Here is a 21014-nt window from a genome sequence, read left to right on the forward strand (position 1 = left end):
CTAGCCATTTAAATTTTTTATTTCAAGGTGGGGTTTCACTAAGTCGCCCAGGCTGGCCTCAAACTTGCGATCCTTCTGCCTCAGCTTCCTCCTGCCTTGCTGCAAGCACAAACCCATTCAGCTTCAAATTAATCTTTGACTTATATATTTCCTTATGCATTTTATTTAATCAGAGATAGGTTTTCACTTTTGGAAATCATCCATTGACTCAGGCTGCTTTGAGGATGGAAGGAGATAATGGAACAAAATCTATCCATCTCTAGTCTATGCCCAATAATTCATAACTCTCATCATTGCTCCAGCTTGTTCACATGGGTCCCCTCAAGCTTGCCAAGACTAGTCTTTAATTCAGTTGGGGGGTCTCTCTAGGAGTAGAACCCTTTAGACTCTGGGGAGCAGATGAGATGAAAGAGGCAGAGCTGGCTCTGGAGAGTCTGGGGCTGGGCTGGGAAGGAAGCCCTGGGTTCTAGTCTCAGCTTCCAGGTACAACTCAGTGTCAGTTCCACCCTACCACTTCTCTGACAAAAGGGGTCCTTTGTGACAGTCCCCTCAAGCCTCCAGTCTCGGGGGAGAGTTCTGGGGGGTGGTGTTAGCCACAGACCCCTCAAGCCTAAGGCAGACTTCTCTCTTGGACAAATGCACCAGGCCTGGAGGCTGGGGCTGGACGCTCTGCATGTCCATCGGGGCCTGGACACCACGGTCAGGAGAAAGCAGGATTGAAACAAGGGGCCTCCCCACAGGAAGTGAGGGGCTTCCTCTTCCCTCCTCTTCTGATGTCCAGGAAGCCACACCAAGAGGCACACACAGGGTGCTGGCCCACACAGCCAGCTGGGCAGGTGCAGCGATTTAAGCTGTGTGCTTCAGTTTACTCATGGGTACTAAGGAGGAAAAGACCTGCCTCCTGGACATAGGTGTGGTAATGCCTGACAAGCATCCAAACAGTGCCTGGTACAGTGCAAGCAGCACAGACGGGATGTTCATGGCTTCCTGGCTAGGGTGCCCACTTTGGGATCCCTGGACCTGTAGGATGGAGTTGCTAGTGTGATGGATTTGGATCTACAACCTAGAACCACTTGGCTCATCCAGAAACTTCTCTCAAGTGTACAGTGCTATTCTCAGTCACAGAGGGAACAGAGAGGTTACATAACTTGTCCAGGGTCACACAACAAGTACGTGAATCAGCCTGGATGCAGAAGCAAATATTCTAGCTCTCTAATCCATTTTCCAGCCATGGCACCAGACTGCTCTTCAGTCTCGCTGACTTCAGAGCCCACATCTCCCCCAGCACGATGCCAGCACCTTGACCATCTTCCTGCCACCCTCTGATCCACTGTGTATTGCTGGAACTCCTTGCCCTCTCTGGGCCTCAGTTTCCTCTTCAATTCAGAGAGGATCCCAGGCTTCCCCACTGGCACAGAGCACACAGGATCAGAGGGTCCGTCACCCTCACCACATGCTGGCAGGAAGGGGGGGAGAGGCAGAGAGGGGCCTGCAGGGAAGCTCCCAGGGGACCCCACGCCCGCAGACAGGCCTCAGGGTGCCCCACCCAGATTCACGGGGGCCAGTGCCAACTCTGCCTGCACACAGGTAGTTACAGGGAGTTTCCTGCCCACCCCCATCATACCAGCCCTGGCCACACCTCGGCTAGTCTGGCTTGTGTCCTGCTGAGCAAGTGTCTGTCCCCAAATACTCAGATCTACGGAGCCATCGGCCATCCCGGGACGCGGGCACCTGTATCCCAACATGTCTTCCTCCATGCTCCTCCAAGCTGCTGCCGTGCTAAGTGACACTACCACCTACTCTGCCCGCCACTGTGAGAGCCATGTGACATCTCTGACTTCCCCTCCGTCCCTGTCCCACGTGCAGTCAGTCACTAAGTCCCACTGAATCCACCTGATCCACCGCCATCTCTAGTTCCTGCCTGGATATCAGAGGCTTCCTCATTCTCTCCCTGCTTTCCCTGTCACTCCAGGCCACGATCCATGTGGTGGCCTGAGACTTTTCTAAACTCTATCCTGTTCTATCTTGTTCCTTGAGCCCTTTGCCCACGTAGCTCCCTCTACCTCGAACCTTCTTCCTGCTTGGCCTTTGGCAACACTCTCCTTCCTACCCTCCTCCAGGACCCACTACCTCCCTGTGGGGACCCAATGCAAAGGGAAACGTGGAGCCCCGTGTTCAAAATGTAGAAGATCAGTGCTGATAAAAGGCACTAAAGCACAAAGCGCTTTCTTTTACAGTCTCTCTCTCAACCTCTTGTGGCGTTTTTTAATTGCCAACTGTATGAGGCAAGCGGAAACCGTAGCAGGCACCTGCTTCCAACCTTTCCCTGCTATCCTCACCACCCAGCTGCCCGACATCCTGTGTCCTGGCCAGAGGAGGTGAAGTGGAGCCAGGCATCTCCTCTTTGCCCAGACCAATCAGCACAACCCACAGCGGTCAGGGAGCCCTGTGTATCGCAGTTTACACTCCAGAAGACGCTGCAGACCTGGACGGGGATGGACTTTGCAGAGCCATCCACTAATGAGCCATGGCACGGCTAATCCACAGTGGGGACGACCACGGCCGATCCTGTCCTGACATACAAAGGCCCCTGAACCAACCCTGACCCTCCTCACTCCTGCACCTAGATCTCTGCCTGGGGGTCCAGGGCACCAAGGGGCAAGGAATCAACCCGAGAGCCCATCTTTTGAAGCAGAAAGGTGGCAGAAGCCAGGACCATGTGTGAGCCAGGTCCCCAAGCTCTCAGTGCATGTGCCATTATCCCAGTGGATTCCCTTCAAAAAACTTAAATTTAATGATAAAGTTAATTAAAATTCCAACACCAGGACCACAGAGCATTAAACCCCAGGCATGAGGCCCTGCTGAGCTCGGGCCCTGTACAGCTCACATACCTTGTCTCATCCTTCAGTCTCAGGTTACACACCTGCCCTTTGGGGAGTATTCCTGGCCCCAACGCTAACTCCGGTTCTCTTCTAGTGGGGCGTCAGTGTCCTCAGCCTCACCCATGGCCCAGTTCATCTTAACTACCTGTTTAATTGGCTTAATAGTAGTGACTCATTGATTCGATTTATTTAATTAAGCTCTACAAAGATGGAAACTATGTGTATTTGGTTCATATTTATATCTCCAGTATGTACCATGGATATAACAGGCACTAAATACATATTGGTAACATGAATGAGAAAGTTAATGCAAAGGCTGGGGATTTAGCGCAGTGATTCCACTGCCTGCCTCACAAGTGCAAGGTTCCAAGTTTGATCCCCAGTACCAAAAAAATAAAAAAGAAGAAGAAGAAGAAAGTTAATGTGAAATTGGCCCTTAGCCTTGTTTCTTAAAAATAATGGGATATGGGCCCAGGATTTAGCTCAGTGGTTTTGCCACCTGCTGTGCAAGCGCAAGGATCCGAGTTTGATCCACTGTACAAAAAATATAATAATAATAATAATAATGGGATATTTTGATAACTGGAAAGTCCCCAGCCTTTCTCAGATGCCTACCAAGTAGCCTATAGGCTAAGGAAGAGATAAATCTTTCATCTCCCTTCCTCCTGCTCTGTCCCCTCTCATTTCCCTCTTGCAGGGTGTCATGAAGATGAACCTATAGTTGACAAGAGGAAGTGAGGAGGCCTCAGGGAGAAACTGGTCGCTCTCTCTGGACCTCACAATGAAGGGGTCAGAGTCCTTCCCTGTTAGTTAATATCTCTGACCTGCTGGGTCATGTCTGCTGATTTGGAAAGGTTTCTGGTCAGCCTTCCCTCTACCAGGGAGCTCACCATCCTGTCTGCTCGGGTGATCGGCTACACCTAACTCTTGGTGCTGCAGTTCTTGTCCAGACTCAGGAAAAGCACCCAGGCCATTTGAAAAGCCTGAGGTGCCCATTTTGTTTCAAAATGGAAGATGAAGTAACCACTGAGGTGTAAGTTAATACCCTCCAGGGAGGCAGAGTTTCTTGCTAGGTAGTCAACTTCTTAATGGAACCCAGGCCCACATTATGACAACCTGAAGAGAGGGGTGGACCCAGGGCCCTCTCTAAACCCAGGGGTGTGGAGAGCCCACGCAGTAGTGCCGAGGGCACAGGCTAAATGGGCCACCTTCCCTGCCAGAGGGTGCACTGGCTCTCTTGGTTCCACTTTCCTTCCACTGGGAGCTGTTTTTCCACTCACAGCAAGTACACATTTAGAATCCCAGCTTCTCCCCAACTCAAGATTGATTCCCATGGAAACCAGCAAAGAATAGCCAGAGACAAGTGCTTTCTCCCTGGCCCTAGATGTATTAAAGAACCTCCAAGCTCTCTAAAGTCCTTGTTGAAATGGTGGCTCCATTGCACTTGTTTTTGTGGTGCTGAGACTCGAACCTAGGGCTTCAGACATGCTAGACAAGCTCTCTACCACTGACCACATCCCCCACCCCCAAAGGCACTGTTTCTCAGGGGGCTTCCTTTAGAATCCTCATGCTGTCTCCAAGTCAGCAAAACAGCCGGTGCCAGAGCGAGTTTCAAAGTGAGATCGCCCGGATCGTGAGGCCCTACTACAAGGCTTGAACGGGGGTGACCCTGGCCAAGGACCTAAACTTCTCCAAACCTCAGTGTTCTTGCACCCCTAGCCCTAAATGTGCTCTTTTATCTGATTCCTGGGCCCAACTCTCCCATAAGGCAAGCTCCACGGGAGCCAGTTTCTTCTGAACCGTATCCAGGGCAGGTACACCAGCATTCAAGCTCCGCGGCTCACTAGCTGACCTTACTAAGGCTCAATTTCCACAACTGCGAGATGGGACACTTTACGGGTTCGTTGTGAGGATTCAATGCATTTATCCCTGTTGGGCGCTTGGCGAATGCCTGGGCACAGTAGGTCCTCGCTCAGTGCTGCCTGGTGATGTTGCAGAGTCCGGACGGAGCAGGTTTGCCCTGCAAAGCCCCTGAACGCCTCAGCAACCCCACAGGTTGGAAAGACAGGGTCTGAGGGTCTGTGTCCTCGGGAGTTGAATCACCAGTGTCAGTGCCAGAACACCACCTTCCAAGGGGTGTCCCAGCCCCCAGGAAGGGGATAGGAGCACCTGTCTTACCAGGCCGAGGTTCAGGGTGTTATTGTCATCTTCGGGCATGGGCAGGTACACAGCCAGGGCCACGCAGTTGGCAAAAATGGTGAGCAAGATGATGATCTCAAAGGGTCTGGTGCCAGGGTTAAGGAGAGCCCTGAGTGAGGTGTCCAGTTTGTAGGATGGAGGAGAAGAAAGCTCTTAGGCCACAGGATCCATCCCTGCAGTCCCTTGGGTTCCCACCTGGGGACCCAGCTCCCTCCCCTCAGGAACAGGTAACTTCCTCTTAGGCTGGGGGGGGGGGGGGGCACGGCCGACCAAGGGGCTGGGACCTGGCTGCAAGCCAGGGTCTTACTCCTCCACTCTGAGTACCTCCCATTGCCTACTCCTGCCAAGGAACCAGGACTTCCTGAGACTGGAGCTGGGCCATCCTCTGAGGGGGTCCCTCAGAGAAATGGCCAGGAAGACTGGGGGGCAGAGGCAGGTTTAGATGAAGCTCCCACAGGGCAGACCTGGAGAGAGGGAAGAGGGAGAGATGAAATCTGAATTTTCAGAGCCCTGTGCTTGGGCCAATGTGCACAAGTGTACACACTCACACCTCAGCTCTCCCAGACCCAGGGCCCTGCCTTTCTTGACTTCCTGATCCATAAGAAAGCAAGAGTGGGAGGAGTTAGGGAAGGAGAGGGAGGGTGGGTAGTGTGTGGTTCTGGGGCAGGGCAGGAGAGGCATCCTGCAGGTGCTGCTGGGCTGGCTTGAACAACCCTATTTCCTTCCCAGAAAGCTCCAGTGTTTGAGATGAGTGGAGGCCTTGTGGCAGAGGCTTGCGACAGGAGAAGGCTTGGAGGAGGGAGGGAGAAAAGGGAGAAGCTGCCTGGTCAGCCTGCTCTGACTACAGATAGGCAGGGAGGGAGAGGCCCGGGGTCTGAAGTGGGGAGCCAAGCTGACCCTGACCCCACACTCCCTCCACATTGCCTTCTAGTGATCCCTCCTCCTTTCTTCCAAGGAACAGCTGGAGGGAGCCTGTCTTCCACAGCCCTTTAGAAATATTTCAAGCATTCCTGACCCTCTCAGAATCCGCTCACACAGGCCTCCTCTACTCTGCAACTTCTTCCTCCTTTCCCCAAATAACCCTGATATTTTCATCCTTCCTCCTCCTCTCAGAGCTCAGGCAAACATAGAAAGGGATTTGAAGTCCCTGTCCCCAGAGCAATAAGTCTGAGCCAAGGCAGCCAGGTTTGCCGGGCTTGAGTCTCGGAGCTGCTAAGGGCAGGCCTTCCTTCAAACCCAGTTCTCCGCTGGCTCTGTCTCCAGCTGGGTCCCGGCCAGGGGAAGCTTTCCCTCAACTGTCACACTCTTCACTTCCCCCTCCCATCCAGGGAGAGGGTTTTCTCAGAGAGGCTACTGCTCCCCACCCCCAACATCTTATTCCCAACTGAGACCATGGGACCAAACCCCATGGCCATGTGGCCTTGGGCACAGCTAAACAGTTCCCATGACATAGGCCCCTTGCATAGAAGATTGATGGTCTCTCTGGTCAGGGGCCCATTCAACCCCAGGCAGCCCTCCCCTCCAGCATGGTGGAGGCCTTGCTTCCGTCCCAAAGGCTCCTCAGGCCCTTCTGTGGCAGCTCAGGCCAGCCCGAGTCCCCAGTCACCCCGCCCCTCAAAGTCTGTGCTTGGTGGCCACCCCCACATCACACACAGCCCCCCACTGCCGGGCCCTGAAGGATACTTCCACTCCACGATGCTGATACAGGCCTTCCTCAGGGGGTTCTGGAGGGTCAGACAGAACAAGGCCCGGGGTGGCCTAGGCAGAATCTCAGGAACAGGCTTCTTGGGTTGTTTCTTCCTTTGGCTCTCATCCTGGGGTGAGGACGGCTCCATGGCTTCCCTGGCAACCTCGTGTTTCCCTGCTCCCCCACCCCACTGCCTTCTCCTCCCTGCGTCCCAGTGCCCCCCGCCTTGGGGACTGGGCCTGGCTGAGGCTGTCCTGCTGAGCCAGCCTGGAGAGGGCAGGACCGGGGGCGGAGGATTACTCTCTCTGCTCCCAGTGAGTAAAATTAGCCTCCACTGGCTCCCTGTTGCCCAGCCTGAGCTCCTGAGGCCAGGCAGCTGTCACTCCTTCCAGCCCAGCCACTGACATCCCAATTTGTCCCCTGAGGAGGGTGGGGGCTGGGAAAGGAACTTACACACTGGCCTGGGATGAAACAGAGGCACTGGGAGACAGGATGCAAGGTTTCAAGGCTGGGGCAAAAGAGATCAGAAAGGGGGAGCCTAAGGGGTGGAGTCTCAAACTTCAGACAGGGCCCCTGTGACACTGTCCCAGGAAGGTACGGCATGGCCCAGCTCAACAGGCTCCGCGGCGCCCTCCACGGCCCCATCTCCGCACTGCAGAGATCTGTGAGACTCCTCATCCCCTCATCTCCGTCAGGGAACAGTGAGCCCCTCCCTGGGGCTGAAGACTCCCAGGACGACCTTGAGTGTCACTGCTGACCTGCCACCTGCCGCACTTCACAGGGACCCTACGCTTCCTCCCACCGCTGCCTGCACAAGAGTCTGAGACTCTGCACCCTCCTGCATGTGGGCCTTCCGAGTGTACTGAGAGCTCTGCAAATGTTATTAAATGAATGCATGAGCTAAGAGGACAGCCCCACACCCTGGCACCAGTGCTCTGAGCTGAGGGAGAACGAGAAAGGATCGGGGAATGGGGGTTAGCAGAGACAGTGGTCTGGGAATCACGACAGTCCTTTTATTTAGCCCTCAGGTGCAAACAGCGCCAACCGGACCCCAGAGGCTTGCAAGCCTTAGGGCAAAAACTGCACTCAGCCTAGGAAAACCCCCGAGAAGCCACCCGGAGGGCTGGGGTACGTGTGTGAGGGTTCGATCGCCCTCCCTCAGAGAACCAGAGACCCGTGAGTGGACACACGTGGCCTCCTTCCGAGAATGTCCGTTCCTGCGGTGCGGGGCTCCTCTCTCGAGGGGCCGGCGGGCTCCCTGCGCGGTCGCGAGCCTCGGAGGCCATCTGGTGGAGGGCCGCAGCACGGCGCCTCCGAACTGGAGCGCGGCTGGCGTCCCGGGGACTCGCAGAGAACCGAGCAGAGCCTCTGGAGCCAGGCTGGGCGCGGACTTTCCTCCAGGCAGCTGAGGCCGAGCAGGAGCGCCAGCCAGGGCACCTCAGTCCCGGGTGCCCCCGCCGCGCGCGCGCCGAGCTGTCCCAGGCCGGGCCCCCAGCACGCTCTCGGGGGTGCTCGCGGCTCCACCGGGGCTCTGTCCGACACCTCGGGCCCAAGCGGAGCCCCAACATTTAGGGCTCTGCCCCGAGGCTGGGGCGGGGCTCGCGGATCCCCAGAGGCCAGGGCGGCCACCGGCCCGATCAGTGGCTGGATTCCTCTGACTCGAAGAAAGGAGAGGAGGAGAAGCGGGAGGACGCGGGCGGCTCGGGCACCAGCGAGGGCGGCGCCCCGGCCTCGCCGTCGCCGAGGCAGTCGGGCTGGGAGCCGCCGGGCGGCGCGGGGGGCCCGGAGCCCGGGGTGCCGTCCGGGGCCGCGCTCAGCAGCTCCTGCAGGTACTTGATGTAGCGGATGGCGGCGCGCAGCGTCTCCACCTTGCTGAGCCGCTTCTCGGCCAGGGCGCCGGGCAGGTGGCCGCGGAGGCGCGCGTAGCCCTCGTTGACGCACTTGACGCGCTGCCGCTCGCGCTCATTGCGCTTCTGGATGAAGGCGGGCTCGAAGGGGCAGTCGTAGACCCCGAAGGCGCCGGGGAAGGGCACGCAGGGCAGCACCCCAGCGTAGCCGTCGTAGTAAGGCGGCTCGGCGGGCGCCGGGTACAGCAGGAAGGGCACGCTGCCCAGGGGCTCGGCGGGGGCCAGCGGCCCCTGCCCGGCCGGGGGCACGACGCCCAGCTGCATGCAGCTAGGGGGCCCCGCGGGCCTCCGGTCCACCAGGGCCCGGCAGAAGTTACTGTTCATGGTGCCGCGGGGAGCCGGGCCCAGAGTGAGATGGTCCCGAGTGGCCCCTGGTGGGGGTCTGCCCGCTTCTGACTACGGGGCCGAGTCGCATCGCCAGCAGCACCTCTGCAGCACGTGCTAGGGCCTCTCTTTGACCTTTGAGGTGGCTTCAGGGGACTCTCTAACGCGAGCCATTGCTCTGGAGAAACTCGGCGGGCCCTCACAGTGCCTCAGCGGACACAATTTCCAACCCCGCTCGCTCTTGGTGCTGCGGATCTCGGAAGGCCTTCACCCTACTCCGCGAGTTCACGGGCAGGCGGTGGGGCTGTGGGCCCTGCCTCCCGCAGCCCAGCGTGGGTACCTCCCGCAGGCACTAGCCGCCAGCCTCCATGAGGGGGTGCGTAGGGGGACCCCTGGTGGCCTTCGGGATCCCTAGGCTGCTGTCAGGAAGGCATCAGCTCAGCAGATGGGGTCTGGAGGAACGTTTCTAGAAAGAGGAGAGGGAGAGTATCGATTAAGAAAGGCCTGTGAGGGGAGGTAGTGTGGCTGCTGGGGCGGCCTGGATCAGGGCTCCAATCACCCCTTAATAGTTGGGTGGACCTCCTTGAGCCGCGGTTTCCACAGATGAAATCATTGAAAGCATCCTTCACAGAGATCAGTAAGATATGAGAATCAAGTAGGAAAAAGTGTATCCCAAACACCTCCTACTGGATCTGGCTGAAACAGTATCCAAAGTTCCCTCTCAGCCTTTTTGCTAAGATCAAGTATAAAAATGCCCAGTGATGTCATTTCCTTTGAGAATTCAGATTGGGTTTCGTCACCGATACCTTCTGGGGTCTAACATTTAAAGGGGGCTCAGAAGTGGCCTATTGGCAGTTGGGACTGCAGCAGCAGTCACATGTAACCCTCATCACAAGACACTCTGCAGTGTCGCACTCCCAAAGCCCTCTGCCTGGCAGAGAGAGGATGGCCAACACCTTCCCTGCCCAGCCCTCGTAGTCCCTCTTCCTTGGCTCTCTTCCTTGGCTCTTCCCAGAGCCAAGGGTTTATTCTTGCACTGCTGCCCAGAGCCCAGCCCAGCCCCTGGCAAGTAATAATGTTCCACAAATCCTTGCTGAATAACAGAGAGTTGGGCTTGTCAGGGTGGCACTTAATTACATGTCGCCTTTCCCAGGTTTTAGGAAGCTGTTATTTCAGAAATAATTGGTCTGTGTGAGTTTAGGTGCCACTAGGCCTCGCCACTGGTGGTTGTCAGCTCCAGGTCAAGTGTCATTGCTTCAAGGGAGCTGCTCTGCTTCTGTTCACCTCTCTTGTGTGTGTCCACAGTGTCCCTAAGTGCCATCTTAACACTCGTCACACTATTACTGTTCCCTTGATTACTGAGTGAATGAGCGGGTACTGCATCCCACAGTGATGGGCAGTGAGGGCCTGGCTTCTCTGTGAGACACAAAGGAGCCAGCTCTCTCCCTGATGGGTAGGTAAGTGGCAAACTCAGATTCCCAGGACTGTCTCCTGTGCCTCCCTCCTTTGTCCTTTTCGCAGACCTTGAGTCTGTTCTCAGCTAGCTTTGTCTTCCATGCTGAACAAGAACCAAAAAATATCAACAAGGATTCAAAGCCTTGTGGAACTTGGGCTTGCTCTCAAGTGGAAGAATATGCAGAAACATCAGGACCAATTCGTATGTGCCTCCTCTTCTCCACAGCTTTTGAGGGCTCCTCATTGTTTTTTTTGTTCGGTTTTTTTTTTGGTAATGGGGATCGAACTTGGGACCTTGCACTTGTGAGGCAGGCAGCACCACCACTGAGCTAAATCCCTGGCCCTCCTCATTGTTTTTAAGAGAAGGTTCTAAGGGGCTGGGGATTTAGCTCAATGGTGCCACCACCTGATCCGCAAGTGCAAGGTCCTGAGTTTGATCCCTGGTACAAAACAAAACAAAACAAAACAAAATCCTAAAGCATATCCTAAAAAGAGAAGGTTCTACAAGGTTTCTTCTCCCAAAAGGATACTTGTTTCCATTAGGACACTGATATTCCCGATTCTCTGCTTATTCCTCACTCACACTGAACTCCAACTCTGGCTTTGGGGCCCTCTGTACACCTCTCTGTCATCCACAGGGAAGGGCACAGATACAGCTTCTGCCACGCTGCTGAGCTTTCTTGCTCCTACAAGGGGCTTTCAAGGCTGCAAGTTCTGATTCACCTACAGCATCCAGAGGGCAGGCGCTGGGCCTCTGCCGTCTTGGCACCCCATCCCAGACTTCCTCGCTCAGTACTGGGCTCTAAAGTCTGTTCAGAATACTTGCCAGCAGTGCTATTCTGTAACCATGTGAGATCCAGACTCTTCTCCCCAACACATTGCCCATCTGCTCATAGTTGACTTACTTTTAAAAATTTGATCTGATAGAGGTCAGAAATGTATTTACATTATGACAATTTTAATAAACATAACCTCTGCTCATGTTTCTGCATTCATGGCTTACTTATTTTTTAATTAAATAACCCATATACTATTTACATGTTTTCATAAAACTGGCTCAGGCCAAAAGCTTCACAGAGGAACCGTGTGTCTCTCTATGTCTTGTCTTCACCATTAGAACAGAATGGATAACTTGCCAGGGAGAAGAGGTCGGAACGCACCTGGGAGTGAATAGGTTCTTCCCGGTCACAGACCCTCTGCCCCGTCCCTAAGCCGAGGGAAGCAACGCAGCCCGTCATTACTGCGCAGCATGATACCGAGCAGAAATACACTGAGGGCCTTCCACAGGCAGGGACCGACCAGTACTGGTATTACCCAGTCACACACACTGTCATGACATACCTGTAATCACAGCTACTGCTTATTATTTATGACATGCAAGACACTGCTAATGCTGTATATGAATCATCTCATTGATTCTCACACCATTCTGTTCGCATTATCCAGTTTCACAGGTGAAAAAACAGAGGTGCCTAAAGGTTAAGTCAGTTGCCCAAGGTGCCATGGTTAAAATAATCATGAACTAAGAAATAGTGAACAACTTTCTCTTCTCACCCCAATATTTTTCCTAGTGGCTTCGCCCCTGATCAAAGAATCAGAAAGGTTTGCATCAATCTAACAAAAAGATCTTAGTAAATTATGATTCCTGTTGGAGAGAAGTCCCACTGCAGAACAAGGATTTGGTGCTGGTATTTAGTTCTGCTGCTGCAAGAGGGGTATTGCAGGTCACCTTGGTTATCCTTGGGAAGGTAATACTCCCTGGAAGATGTTCTTACCAGGGTGGCTCTTGGAGTCCTGTGGCTGGGACAAGGACTGAGTCAAGCACCAGGAGCTTCCCCACTGGTAGCCCCTTGCCTAAGCTTGAAAACTGAAGTGGATTCCCTGGCAGGGCGGTGTCAGCAGCCTATAGGCTCAGTTCACTTGCCAGAGTAGACCCTGTTGTCGACAGCGCCACAGTGTGGTGGGGAGAAGCAATTGCAGTAGCAGACCGGTGAGATTGCGGGTCCTGACCCCATGGGAGGAGCGCGTGGAAGTTGTAACTCCTTGTTACGACTCCCGGTGTTGTAACTCCTGGGACTCTAACTCCCGGATGTTATGGAAAATTCAGGGTAAGGGAGGACCCTCAAGAAAGAGCTACTGGGCTTTCTGCCAACATCTACTAATTTTTTCCCTTGAGTTTGTGAAGGAATTCACATTAAATTTTCCTTATATACAGATAGATAAAATAAGTATAATTAAATGTACTTAAAAAATAAAAAGAGTGCCTTATTTCAGTATTAGGCAACTTGCAGGATAGAAGGGGGTCTAAAATAGCACATAGCAGCCTTCTCCCTACACATTAACCTCAGTGGCCACTCCTGAGAGAATCTGGTCTGCTTTCCCCCGGGGGGGTGGGGGGGTGGAGCAGGTCAGGGGTGTCCAGGGTGGGCGGGAGGTGCCTGATGTCCTCCCACATGGCTTTCTCTTCATGCCCATGACATGGGCACAGTTGTGCCCCATACAGCTACTACTTGGTGGGGGATTAGCTGTCACCAGACATTGTACAATGAACTTCATAATCTTCAATCCACCGTGCAACAGAGCCGTAAATTGGCAGTTGTGTGTGGGGTTCCCTGGGGCCTTGATCCCAGTGCCTTCCGCTTCTAATTGTGCAGCCTGTAACGTCTGCCTCACCAGCACTAGCCCCTTCCTGTCGCATGATGCTGGAGGCTGTAATTGCAACCCCTCCTGCAGGACAGTGGCATGCTATTATAACCCACTGGAGATGGCTGAGTTTTTTTGTTTTTTGGGTTTTTTTTTTTTTTACAACTAGCCTGCTGATCCTTGTCCCAGCCCTCTGCTGAGTGCCCTGTGTTTACCAGGCTCCCTTTCCCCAGTCTTATATTCCTACTGGCCAACAAGCAGCCTAAGAGACCCCTGCCCAGGGCTCTTCCTGCACTTCACCCAGCCCTGGTGGCAAACTGTAAGCCCAAGAACTCCTGTCTTTGAAGGACACTTTGTCTTTGAGACATACAATTCAGGCTCAATACGTGTCTGTTGAATGACATTGGTGGGACCCCCTAGGGAGGCTGAACTGTTCATTCAGCAAAGGCAGATAAGGTCTTTGAATCAGCGGGATCATTTAAAGAACAGACAACATAATTTCCTTTCTGAGTCCTCCTCCCTGTTTTCAATGGGGCTGCAGCCAGAATTTAGAGGTCTGGGGTCAGAAATTGGCTGAACTTGTCCCCTCCGACAGGAAACTCATGGCCCCAAAGTGGCTCGGAGGAAGTGTCCCTCTGCTTCTCTGTCCCTCTGTTTCTCCTGCCCCCAGAAAGGTCCTCCATGGGTGCTCAGCACACAGTGCTGCCTTTTGACAGCAGTGAGCGCTCCTGGGCCTCCTGTCCACCTCTGCTGCCAAAGCCCAGAAGGACTTGAAGCAACGGCACCAGCTTTGTGGCATTGCTTCACACATCCTCCTGCCCCCAGGTTGGGTGGTCACTAAAACCTTTCCCCAACCCACTGCTCAGTCAAACACTGGAAGCAACATCACTGGTAGGCACCCTCCTGGTGATTCATAGGACACATTCACCTCCCGGAGGCCTGGGAAGCCCAGCAGCTAAGAAGCTTGTCTGCCTTTAAACCAGAATTTCCAAATGGACTACAGAACACTTTTTGAAAAGATTCTTAAGCCTAATATCAAATAGAATGCACTTTGAGAAATTCTGCCTTAAAATCTCCAGAATAAGCCTTTTTAAAAAAGCTATGAAATGTCACCGCTTCTGTTGGGGGGCTGCCTTCCGGCCTGTACTTCTAGGGCAACCTCTCCACTCTGACCAAGTGCATAACCACACCTCCAAATCCATATGGAGCAAGTCGTCCCAGGATCTGGGTGAGAATGCACAGGGAGCAGTTTCCACCCGCCTGGGGTCGAGCTAGGAGACCAGGCGCTGTGAGGTTAGCTGGTACGCACCTTGGTTCCTCCTCTGGGTGGACCTGCTCGGCCCTACCTGCCTCAGCCTCACTGAACGAGGCCCCACACCTGCTCAGCCCCGTGCATTCTGTGCTGCTCCTCCTCCCTTGGCTTTGGAATCCTCTGATCACTCCCAAGCAACCTGACTGCACCACTGTCACCAAGAGGAAAGCGTCACAGAGCTTTAGCGTAGGCTGGCCGAGCCATGGCCTCCAGCATGGTGTCACTTCACTGAGAATCTCAAAGAGGAGGAAGGAGATGCAGAAGGGGAGGCTGGTGTGGATTAGGTGCCTTCCAGCACCTGCTGTTTTGCTTGGTGCTCTGCTTTCTTCATCTCATGTGATCTTCAGTCGGCTTCATTGTTTCTGCTTACAGAAGAGGAAACTAAGGCCCAGACAGGTTGAAGAGCTGCTCAGGGTTACACAACTTGTTTACCAGGAGTCATTTACCAGGGTGGTTGTGTTGACACATGAGGAGCTTCTTGGCTGGACAGGGGTCTCCAGCTTTCACAGGACTCAAGATTATTACAGGATCTCCTGGGGCCCACATTGGGTAGGCAGTTTGGGCCTTCCTAATTCCCTGACGATAATCTGGTATTTGCAATGCTGAGTCACAGGAAGATGTTCTGGGAGGGAGCTACCCCCACTCCCCAAGAAGAATCCCCAGCTCCCACCCTGAGGCCCCCAGGGTGCTGGGAGGAAAGCCTCAGAGCACCTCCCTGCTCAGGAGAAAAGGACTGCATGTCAGTAGCCGTGCCCAACACACACCCGGTGCTCACTTGTGTGCTGGACATTGTAGTAAGAGCCCCAGAACTCTCCTTACATGGAGTCTCCATGTAGGTGATGTGTACTCCTTTAGGGGAAAAAACCTTTAGAGAGCCACAGAATAAAATGCTGAGGTTCCCCAAACTCAAAGGCCTATTGGCTTTGGTCACAGATTCAGAGAATTCATGGATAGAAAGTAACCCCCTGCCATACGACTTAAGGGAACACGGCCCCTGTCCACAGGGAAGGAAGGGAGGGAAGCTCATGACCCCACATCGCTGAGCATTTGTGATGCTTCACACACTGACTGTCGCCTGTGTCTCAGGGGTCCCTTCCGTGTCTTCACACCCTCCACAGGAGAAAGCAGAGGCCAGGAGAGGTGAAAGCAGAGGCTAGGAGAGGTGGAACCAGGTTAGACTGTGCCCCTGGCTCCTCCACTCCACCCCACTCAGGTCCCTCCCATGATGACCAAGGTCCTCGAAGCTCCCTGCTCGTCCAGGATGACACTGGGATTTCCCCGCCTGTCTCATGAGTTCTCTGTATCTTGTTGCACCCTGGCTTACAGTGGGGGACTCTGGAGACGGCTAGATGTGGCTTAGAGTTAGTCAGGCTTTGCCACTTCCCAGCAGTAGGCCCTTGAGCAAGCCTCTTCTCTCTCCTCTTCTGTAGCACTGACTTCCCGGTCAAGGTCAGGGAGATCAGGTCTCTAGGGGCTGCCTGGCTGCTGAGCACTCCGTGGACAGCAGCTGCAGGGGACATGCATGCTAACTGGTCTCCCTCCTCTGGTCTGGCCCCCTACTAACTCCCTGGATGCGCATAACCAGATTCATCTTCCTAAAACATTGTCCCATAGACAGTTACTACCTCCCTGCAGTCCCTAGTTCCTTGCTTGACACATAAGGCCCATGGGGAGCTGCTGATCCCGTCATCCCCAAACTTTCTGCCTCCCCACATCCCCACATCAGCCTGCCTGTCTCTGCATCCCCACGGACTCCTGCCTTCTCCCCTCAAAGCCTGTGTCCATGAGCTGCTTCCCTCCAGGAGCACCAGCTATGCACCTCTCCACCCACCCGCTTCCCCTCCTTCTCCTCCTGTGACTGTTTGAGCCTTCCTTGCCCTCTCCTTTGTCTGTTCTTTCTCTTTCTCCTCAGCATCCTAAAGGCTTTGTGTGTCGGTCCCTCCTTAATCAGTGTCCTCTTGCCTTACCAGGTACCTTGCCACATGTTTGCATCTTGCTTTCCCAAGGAGTAGGGGGTTCCTGGAAGGGCGGAAGGGCACCCTACACACCTCTGCATCTGACAGGGCCTAGCACTGTGCCTCCCATCCTACAGGTGTCCAAACCGCAGGCCAGGTGGAGGGGTGAGCCAGTGTCTGCATGCAGACCTATGTGAGGGCCCCCGACCACACACAGTGATGCCACAGCTGCCACCCTCAGCCACATGCTGTGCCTGCTGTCTGTGGTAGAGCAGCCACACAGAGGGCAGGAGCCTGCACATACAAAACTCATCCGTGCAAACTGCTTCCCCCAGGAGCAAGGCGAAAAGCACAGGACAAGTGGACAGAAACACAGCACTTTAATAAGGCAGTCTTGGCCTGGGTCAGGGGAAGGAGACGGACACCTACCATGTGCTAGCAACTTGTTTAATCTCCTTGACTTCCTTTCCAGGTAACTTTTTACCCTTTCTACAGATGGTGAAGCTGAGGCTGTGAGAGCTAAAGTGAGCTTAAGGGAGATCATACTTTCAGTAAATAGGAAAATTAAGAACAACAAAAATAGGCACAAGAGTGTTTGCCTGGTATGCATGAGGCGGTGGATTCAATCTGCAGTACTTTAGGGAGAGAGGGAGGGAGGAAGAGAGAGAGAGAGAGAGAGAGAGAGAGAGAGAGAGAGAGAGGAGGGAGAAGAAGAGAGAGAAGAGAGAGAAAATATATAGCATTTGCCCCGTGCTGGCTATTAGTCTAAGCGCTTTACTCCTTTACTCATTTAATTCTCTCCCTAGTTCTATGAGGCAGATAATGTTATTAACCCACTTAACAGGTGCTGGAACAGACACCAGATAAGCAAATGGGCTGTGGTCACGCAGCTGCTGAGTGTTAAAGCTGGGATCTGAGCCCAAGCAGTGTGGTCAGGGGGCCTTTTCTCTAACCACTGCCCTGCACCTCCTAGAGCCCGCTCCCAAGTTCAGACCCAGGCCTAGGCTCTCCCTTGCCTGCCCCTTCACCTTTCTGCTCCTTCCCAAGAAAGCCTCCCCTCACTGATTCCCATCCAGAAAATCCACTGTAATCTCTGGATGTGACAGGCACCAGACCAAAGCCAGTGGGCACTCCAGGGATGGCAGTGGCTGTTGGCAGTGGCCTTGGCACACAGCTAATCTCCCCTCTCCCCTCGGAGGCGGCAGGGCTGTTTCCTTCCCTTCGGGTAGGAGAGCCACTGGGGGTAGACAGTGTTCCCGGCCTCCCTCCCCTCTCTATTTCAGGACTGAACTCCCGACGCATGGCCACCACCTTCACAGTTACCGGTTGCTTCTCTGGGGTTCGCTCCTCTGGTGCAGCTGATCCAAGCCAGTGGCTCCCAGGCCTCCTGGGGGACTGAGGACCTCCCGTGCAGCCGCCTGGCTTCCCCGCCACAGCACCAGGAGCCAGGTACACTTTACCTGATTAAGCTTCAGACAGAGGGGACACACCCAGAAGGGGAGGGAGGTGGGGGGCTCCTCTGATCTGGGATCAGCTCCTCGGAGGAGAGAGGGCCATCCCGGCCAGCTGTGATTGGCTGCCGGAGTCCAGGCAAGAGCCTAGGAGGAGCAAGACCCCATGCCTAGAGGAAGGCCAGGACGGGATGCCGCCTCTGTTCCAGGGGTCGGGGGAGCGCGGTGCCCTCTACAGTGGAAGCCTGGGCAGCAGGAGGGGTTTGGATCAGCGTGTAGGAAGTGCATCGTGAGTGTGCAGAGTGAGACCCAGGATCGCATGGGGTCTCTTTGTGGGAGAGATACTCGTGGTCAGGGGAGATGATGCCTCTGGAGTGGCTTTCATGACACCAGTTTGGGAGTCAGTTTGGGCACTGCCAGTCCTGGGCTGGATGGAGGAGGAGGGCTGCCAGGGCTCCTCAGGGACACAGATGCAGGGCCAGAGAGGGCTTTGTAGGGTGCAGAACCCAAAGCCAGGGCAGCAGGGGCCCCTGAGGGGACCCGGGCCACCATCCTTGGGGGTGAGCTGAGGAAACTGGAACCTAGATTCAATGATCTTCCCAGGGACATGTGAGGAGGGACCTCTGGAGAGACCAGCTCCATCTGCAGAGAACAGGAGGCTTGTGCTGGAAGCTAGGAGACCTGTGTCACAGCCTCCTGGCCTCCTCCCCCTCAACCCAGTTGGGTTCCATGCGACTTCCCTGCAGAAAGGAGCCTGAGGAGCCAATGTGGACCCCTCTCGGCAGCAGTGGGGAGACCCTGCTTCCCACCGCATAGATAGTAACATATTAAGAACAATAGGCATCTGCACCCACTGAGCATACTGCGTACCAGGCCTGTTGTACACCCGCGCACACACACAGGCAGACACACACACTTAGCCCTTATGGTCAGTCCCCTATGAGACAAGCCACTATTCCCACTTGTCAGCTGAGGAAAGGAAGGCAGCTTGAGCTGCCCAAGGTCACCCAGGGGGCGAGCCAGTATGGGGTCTTGGAGCCAGGCAGCCTGGCAGTGTCCAGCTTTCTGGCCGCCACGGCACAGTGCCCTGATGGGCTGGGATCGGTGCAGGGTCCAGGTGTGGGTCCATCCTGGGTCACGGCAGGACAGCCTGGAGAAAACCTCTGCTGCCCTTCTCACCCCCATTCCATCAGCCAGGAGCTGGGCACTGAGAGAGAGGATGTCAGCTCTGAAGGTCCCTAAGAGGTCACTTGGTTCCAGGGCACAAACCCGCATCATTAGTGCACAGCAGCTTCCAAATTCCCATCATGCATTGTGCCATTTCTACTCACTGTTTACACAGCATTTTTTACAGATGCTCACTTCCCCACCCCTTTTCATTTGCCCTTGTCAATTTTCACAAAATCATGGATGCACTAATTATATTTTTTTTCTAATACACATTAAGATAATTACATAAATATTTCAGTGAACAGAATTCTTCTGGTTACTCCTCACTTATGTGACCCAAAATTCTGGAAGTCACAGGCCATGTTGATGGCCTCCTTGTCCATGTCTTGCAAGGCCCAGAGCAGAGGCTACATCTGAGGTCACCAAGGCTCCTGAACCCCAGCCTGGAGGCCTTATCCCAGGGCAGAGCTAATGAACTGGGAGCTGGTGGGGAACCTGAGTTGGCTCCTGCCCAGGGCCTCCTGGCAAGAACCAAAGCCCCAGGGGGGCAGTTCAGGACCGTGGCCTGGCTGGGACCGAGGGCCCAGCACCCACCTGGGTGAGCTCACATCGGTAGGGCCCAGCTAATGCCACTCACACGTTAGGAATTGGGGGCCCTGGAAGTTTTGAGAGAGGGAAGTGACACGATCAGATTAAACCAAGGTCTCTGGTGGTTCCTGACAAGAGCTGTGATATAGAAAGTGAGAAATGATAAAGGCTTTAGCTGGGGCAGTGAGAGGAAGGAGGAGAGAGAGAGCAGAGAACTACGTATTTGAAGATAAAGCTGGTGGGACCTGTGAGTGACTAGATGTGAGAGCTGCATCCAGAACTGTTGGCCTCCACGTTTCTGGCTTCAACATGTTGGTGAGTGGCAGGACAGTCAATTAAGATAAAAATATGAAAGGAACTGATTTGGGAGGCAGAGTAAATTTACAAGCGAGGAGAAGGATCAATGGTATCCAGTAGCAGCGAGGGCCAGAAAGGTTAAGAACCAAGGACATCCTCTGTGGCTGGCAGTTGCTGAACGGTCACCTTCACCAGGAACACGAGGTCAGCCTGCAGAGGGCACGGGGTGAGTGGCCAGGAACGGACAGCCAGATGGGGACAGGGGACTGCACCGTGTAGCCAGAGCTGGATGTGGAGTCCAGGGAGTGCTTCTGAGCACATTAATAGGTAAAGGGGTGGGAAACAGAGGTTGGGGGGGATGATGGAGGTCCTAAAGCCTGCCATGGGATGGGTGAGTTGGCTCTAAGCAGGGGAAACATGCTATCTCCAAGACCATAGCAAAATGGGTCAACGTGAGCATGAAGGAAGAAAAGTTTGCAGGCAAGGGTAAGGACATTAAAAGATCACACCTAACGTCCTCAATTTTCTTGAAGTACAGTAGTTTGCAAGATTCCCTAGAGTAAGGCAAAGGGGAACTACAGGAAGGTCACCTAAGGACCTCAAGAAAGAATGAATGGCCCTATGGGGGAGCGCTGTGAACCCACGATGGCAGAGGAGCCGGGCTGGCTGGTGCATGCAGATGGATGCCAGGAAGCAGAGTCGGTCTGAGTAAGGAAGCCGATGGGCTGCTGCCTCTCTCGTTCCCTTCCCTTTGCATGAGGCCTGAGTGCTGGCCTCTCACTGGGGAGGCCGATTCCAAGGCTCTGGCCACCAGGGCCAAATGCAACCAGCTGGTGGTTTTGATGAGAGACAAAGGATTTCTGACACAACACGGAAGCTCTGTTCATTTTCTACCAGATGGGACGCAGAATGCTACTTCTGATCATTTCCGTCACTAAAGGGGTCCTACTCTCTGTCCCAAATGAGCACCCAAGCAGCAACCTCTATGTGAGGGTGAGACATGGGAATGGGGGCTTGCCCTTCTTCATTATTCACCAATAGGAAACGAGCTGCTCTCTGGAATCCATGTCTGAAAATCAGGCTGTGTGTGTGTGCAGCTGGTACATATTCAGGCATTTGGTTACTGGTTGAATCTTCATGTAAG

The 21014-nt window shown here is 54.3% G+C and overlaps 2 protein-coding genes across 4 annotated transcripts in view; both read right to left on the bottom strand.

The window, feature by feature from the left end:
- The window catches only part of Cacna1s (calcium voltage-gated channel subunit alpha1 S), a 58971-nt gene extending 51924 nt beyond the window's left edge, over window positions 1-7047 (bottom strand). For 2 of the 3 annotated variants that reach the window (XM_021242427.2, XM_021242426.2), the window contains exons 1-2: window positions 6765-7038; window positions 5061-5166 (exon numbers count right to left, since the gene is read on the bottom strand). In XM_021242427.2, coding sequence (XP_021098086.1) covers window positions 5061-5166; window positions 6765-6916 — 258 coding nt within the window. In that variant the 5' untranslated portion in view covers window positions 6917-7038. Of the gene's footprint in view, window positions 1-5060; window positions 5167-6764 lie in introns of all 3 variants that reach the window. The other variant, XM_004862257.3, reaches the window with a different exon arrangement.
- A 712-nt stretch (window positions 7048-7759) lies between these two features.
- Ascl5 (achaete-scute family bHLH transcription factor 5) lies at window positions 7760-8999 on the bottom strand. The gene has a single exon (XM_004862292.3). It carries the CDS (start codon window positions 8997-8999, stop codon window positions 8406-8408), a length of 594 nt encoding a protein of 197 aa, XP_004862349.1. The 3' UTR covers window positions 7760-8405.
- Window positions 9000-21014: the final 12015 nt, after the last annotated feature.

This window comes from Heterocephalus glaber, unplaced genomic scaffold (genome assembly GCF_053883595.1).
Source record: "Heterocephalus glaber isolate CG9 unplaced genomic scaffold, H.glaber_assembly_v1.0 deba00001600, whole genome shotgun sequence".
Taxonomy (NCBI): Eukaryota; Metazoa; Chordata; class Mammalia; order Rodentia; family Bathyergidae; genus Heterocephalus; species Heterocephalus glaber.

Coding starts and splice junctions, on each gene's coding strand:
- Ascl5 (XM_004862292.3), bottom strand. CDS start 8,999: ATGAACAGTAACTTCTGCCGGGCCCTGGTGGACCGGAGGCCCGCGGGG.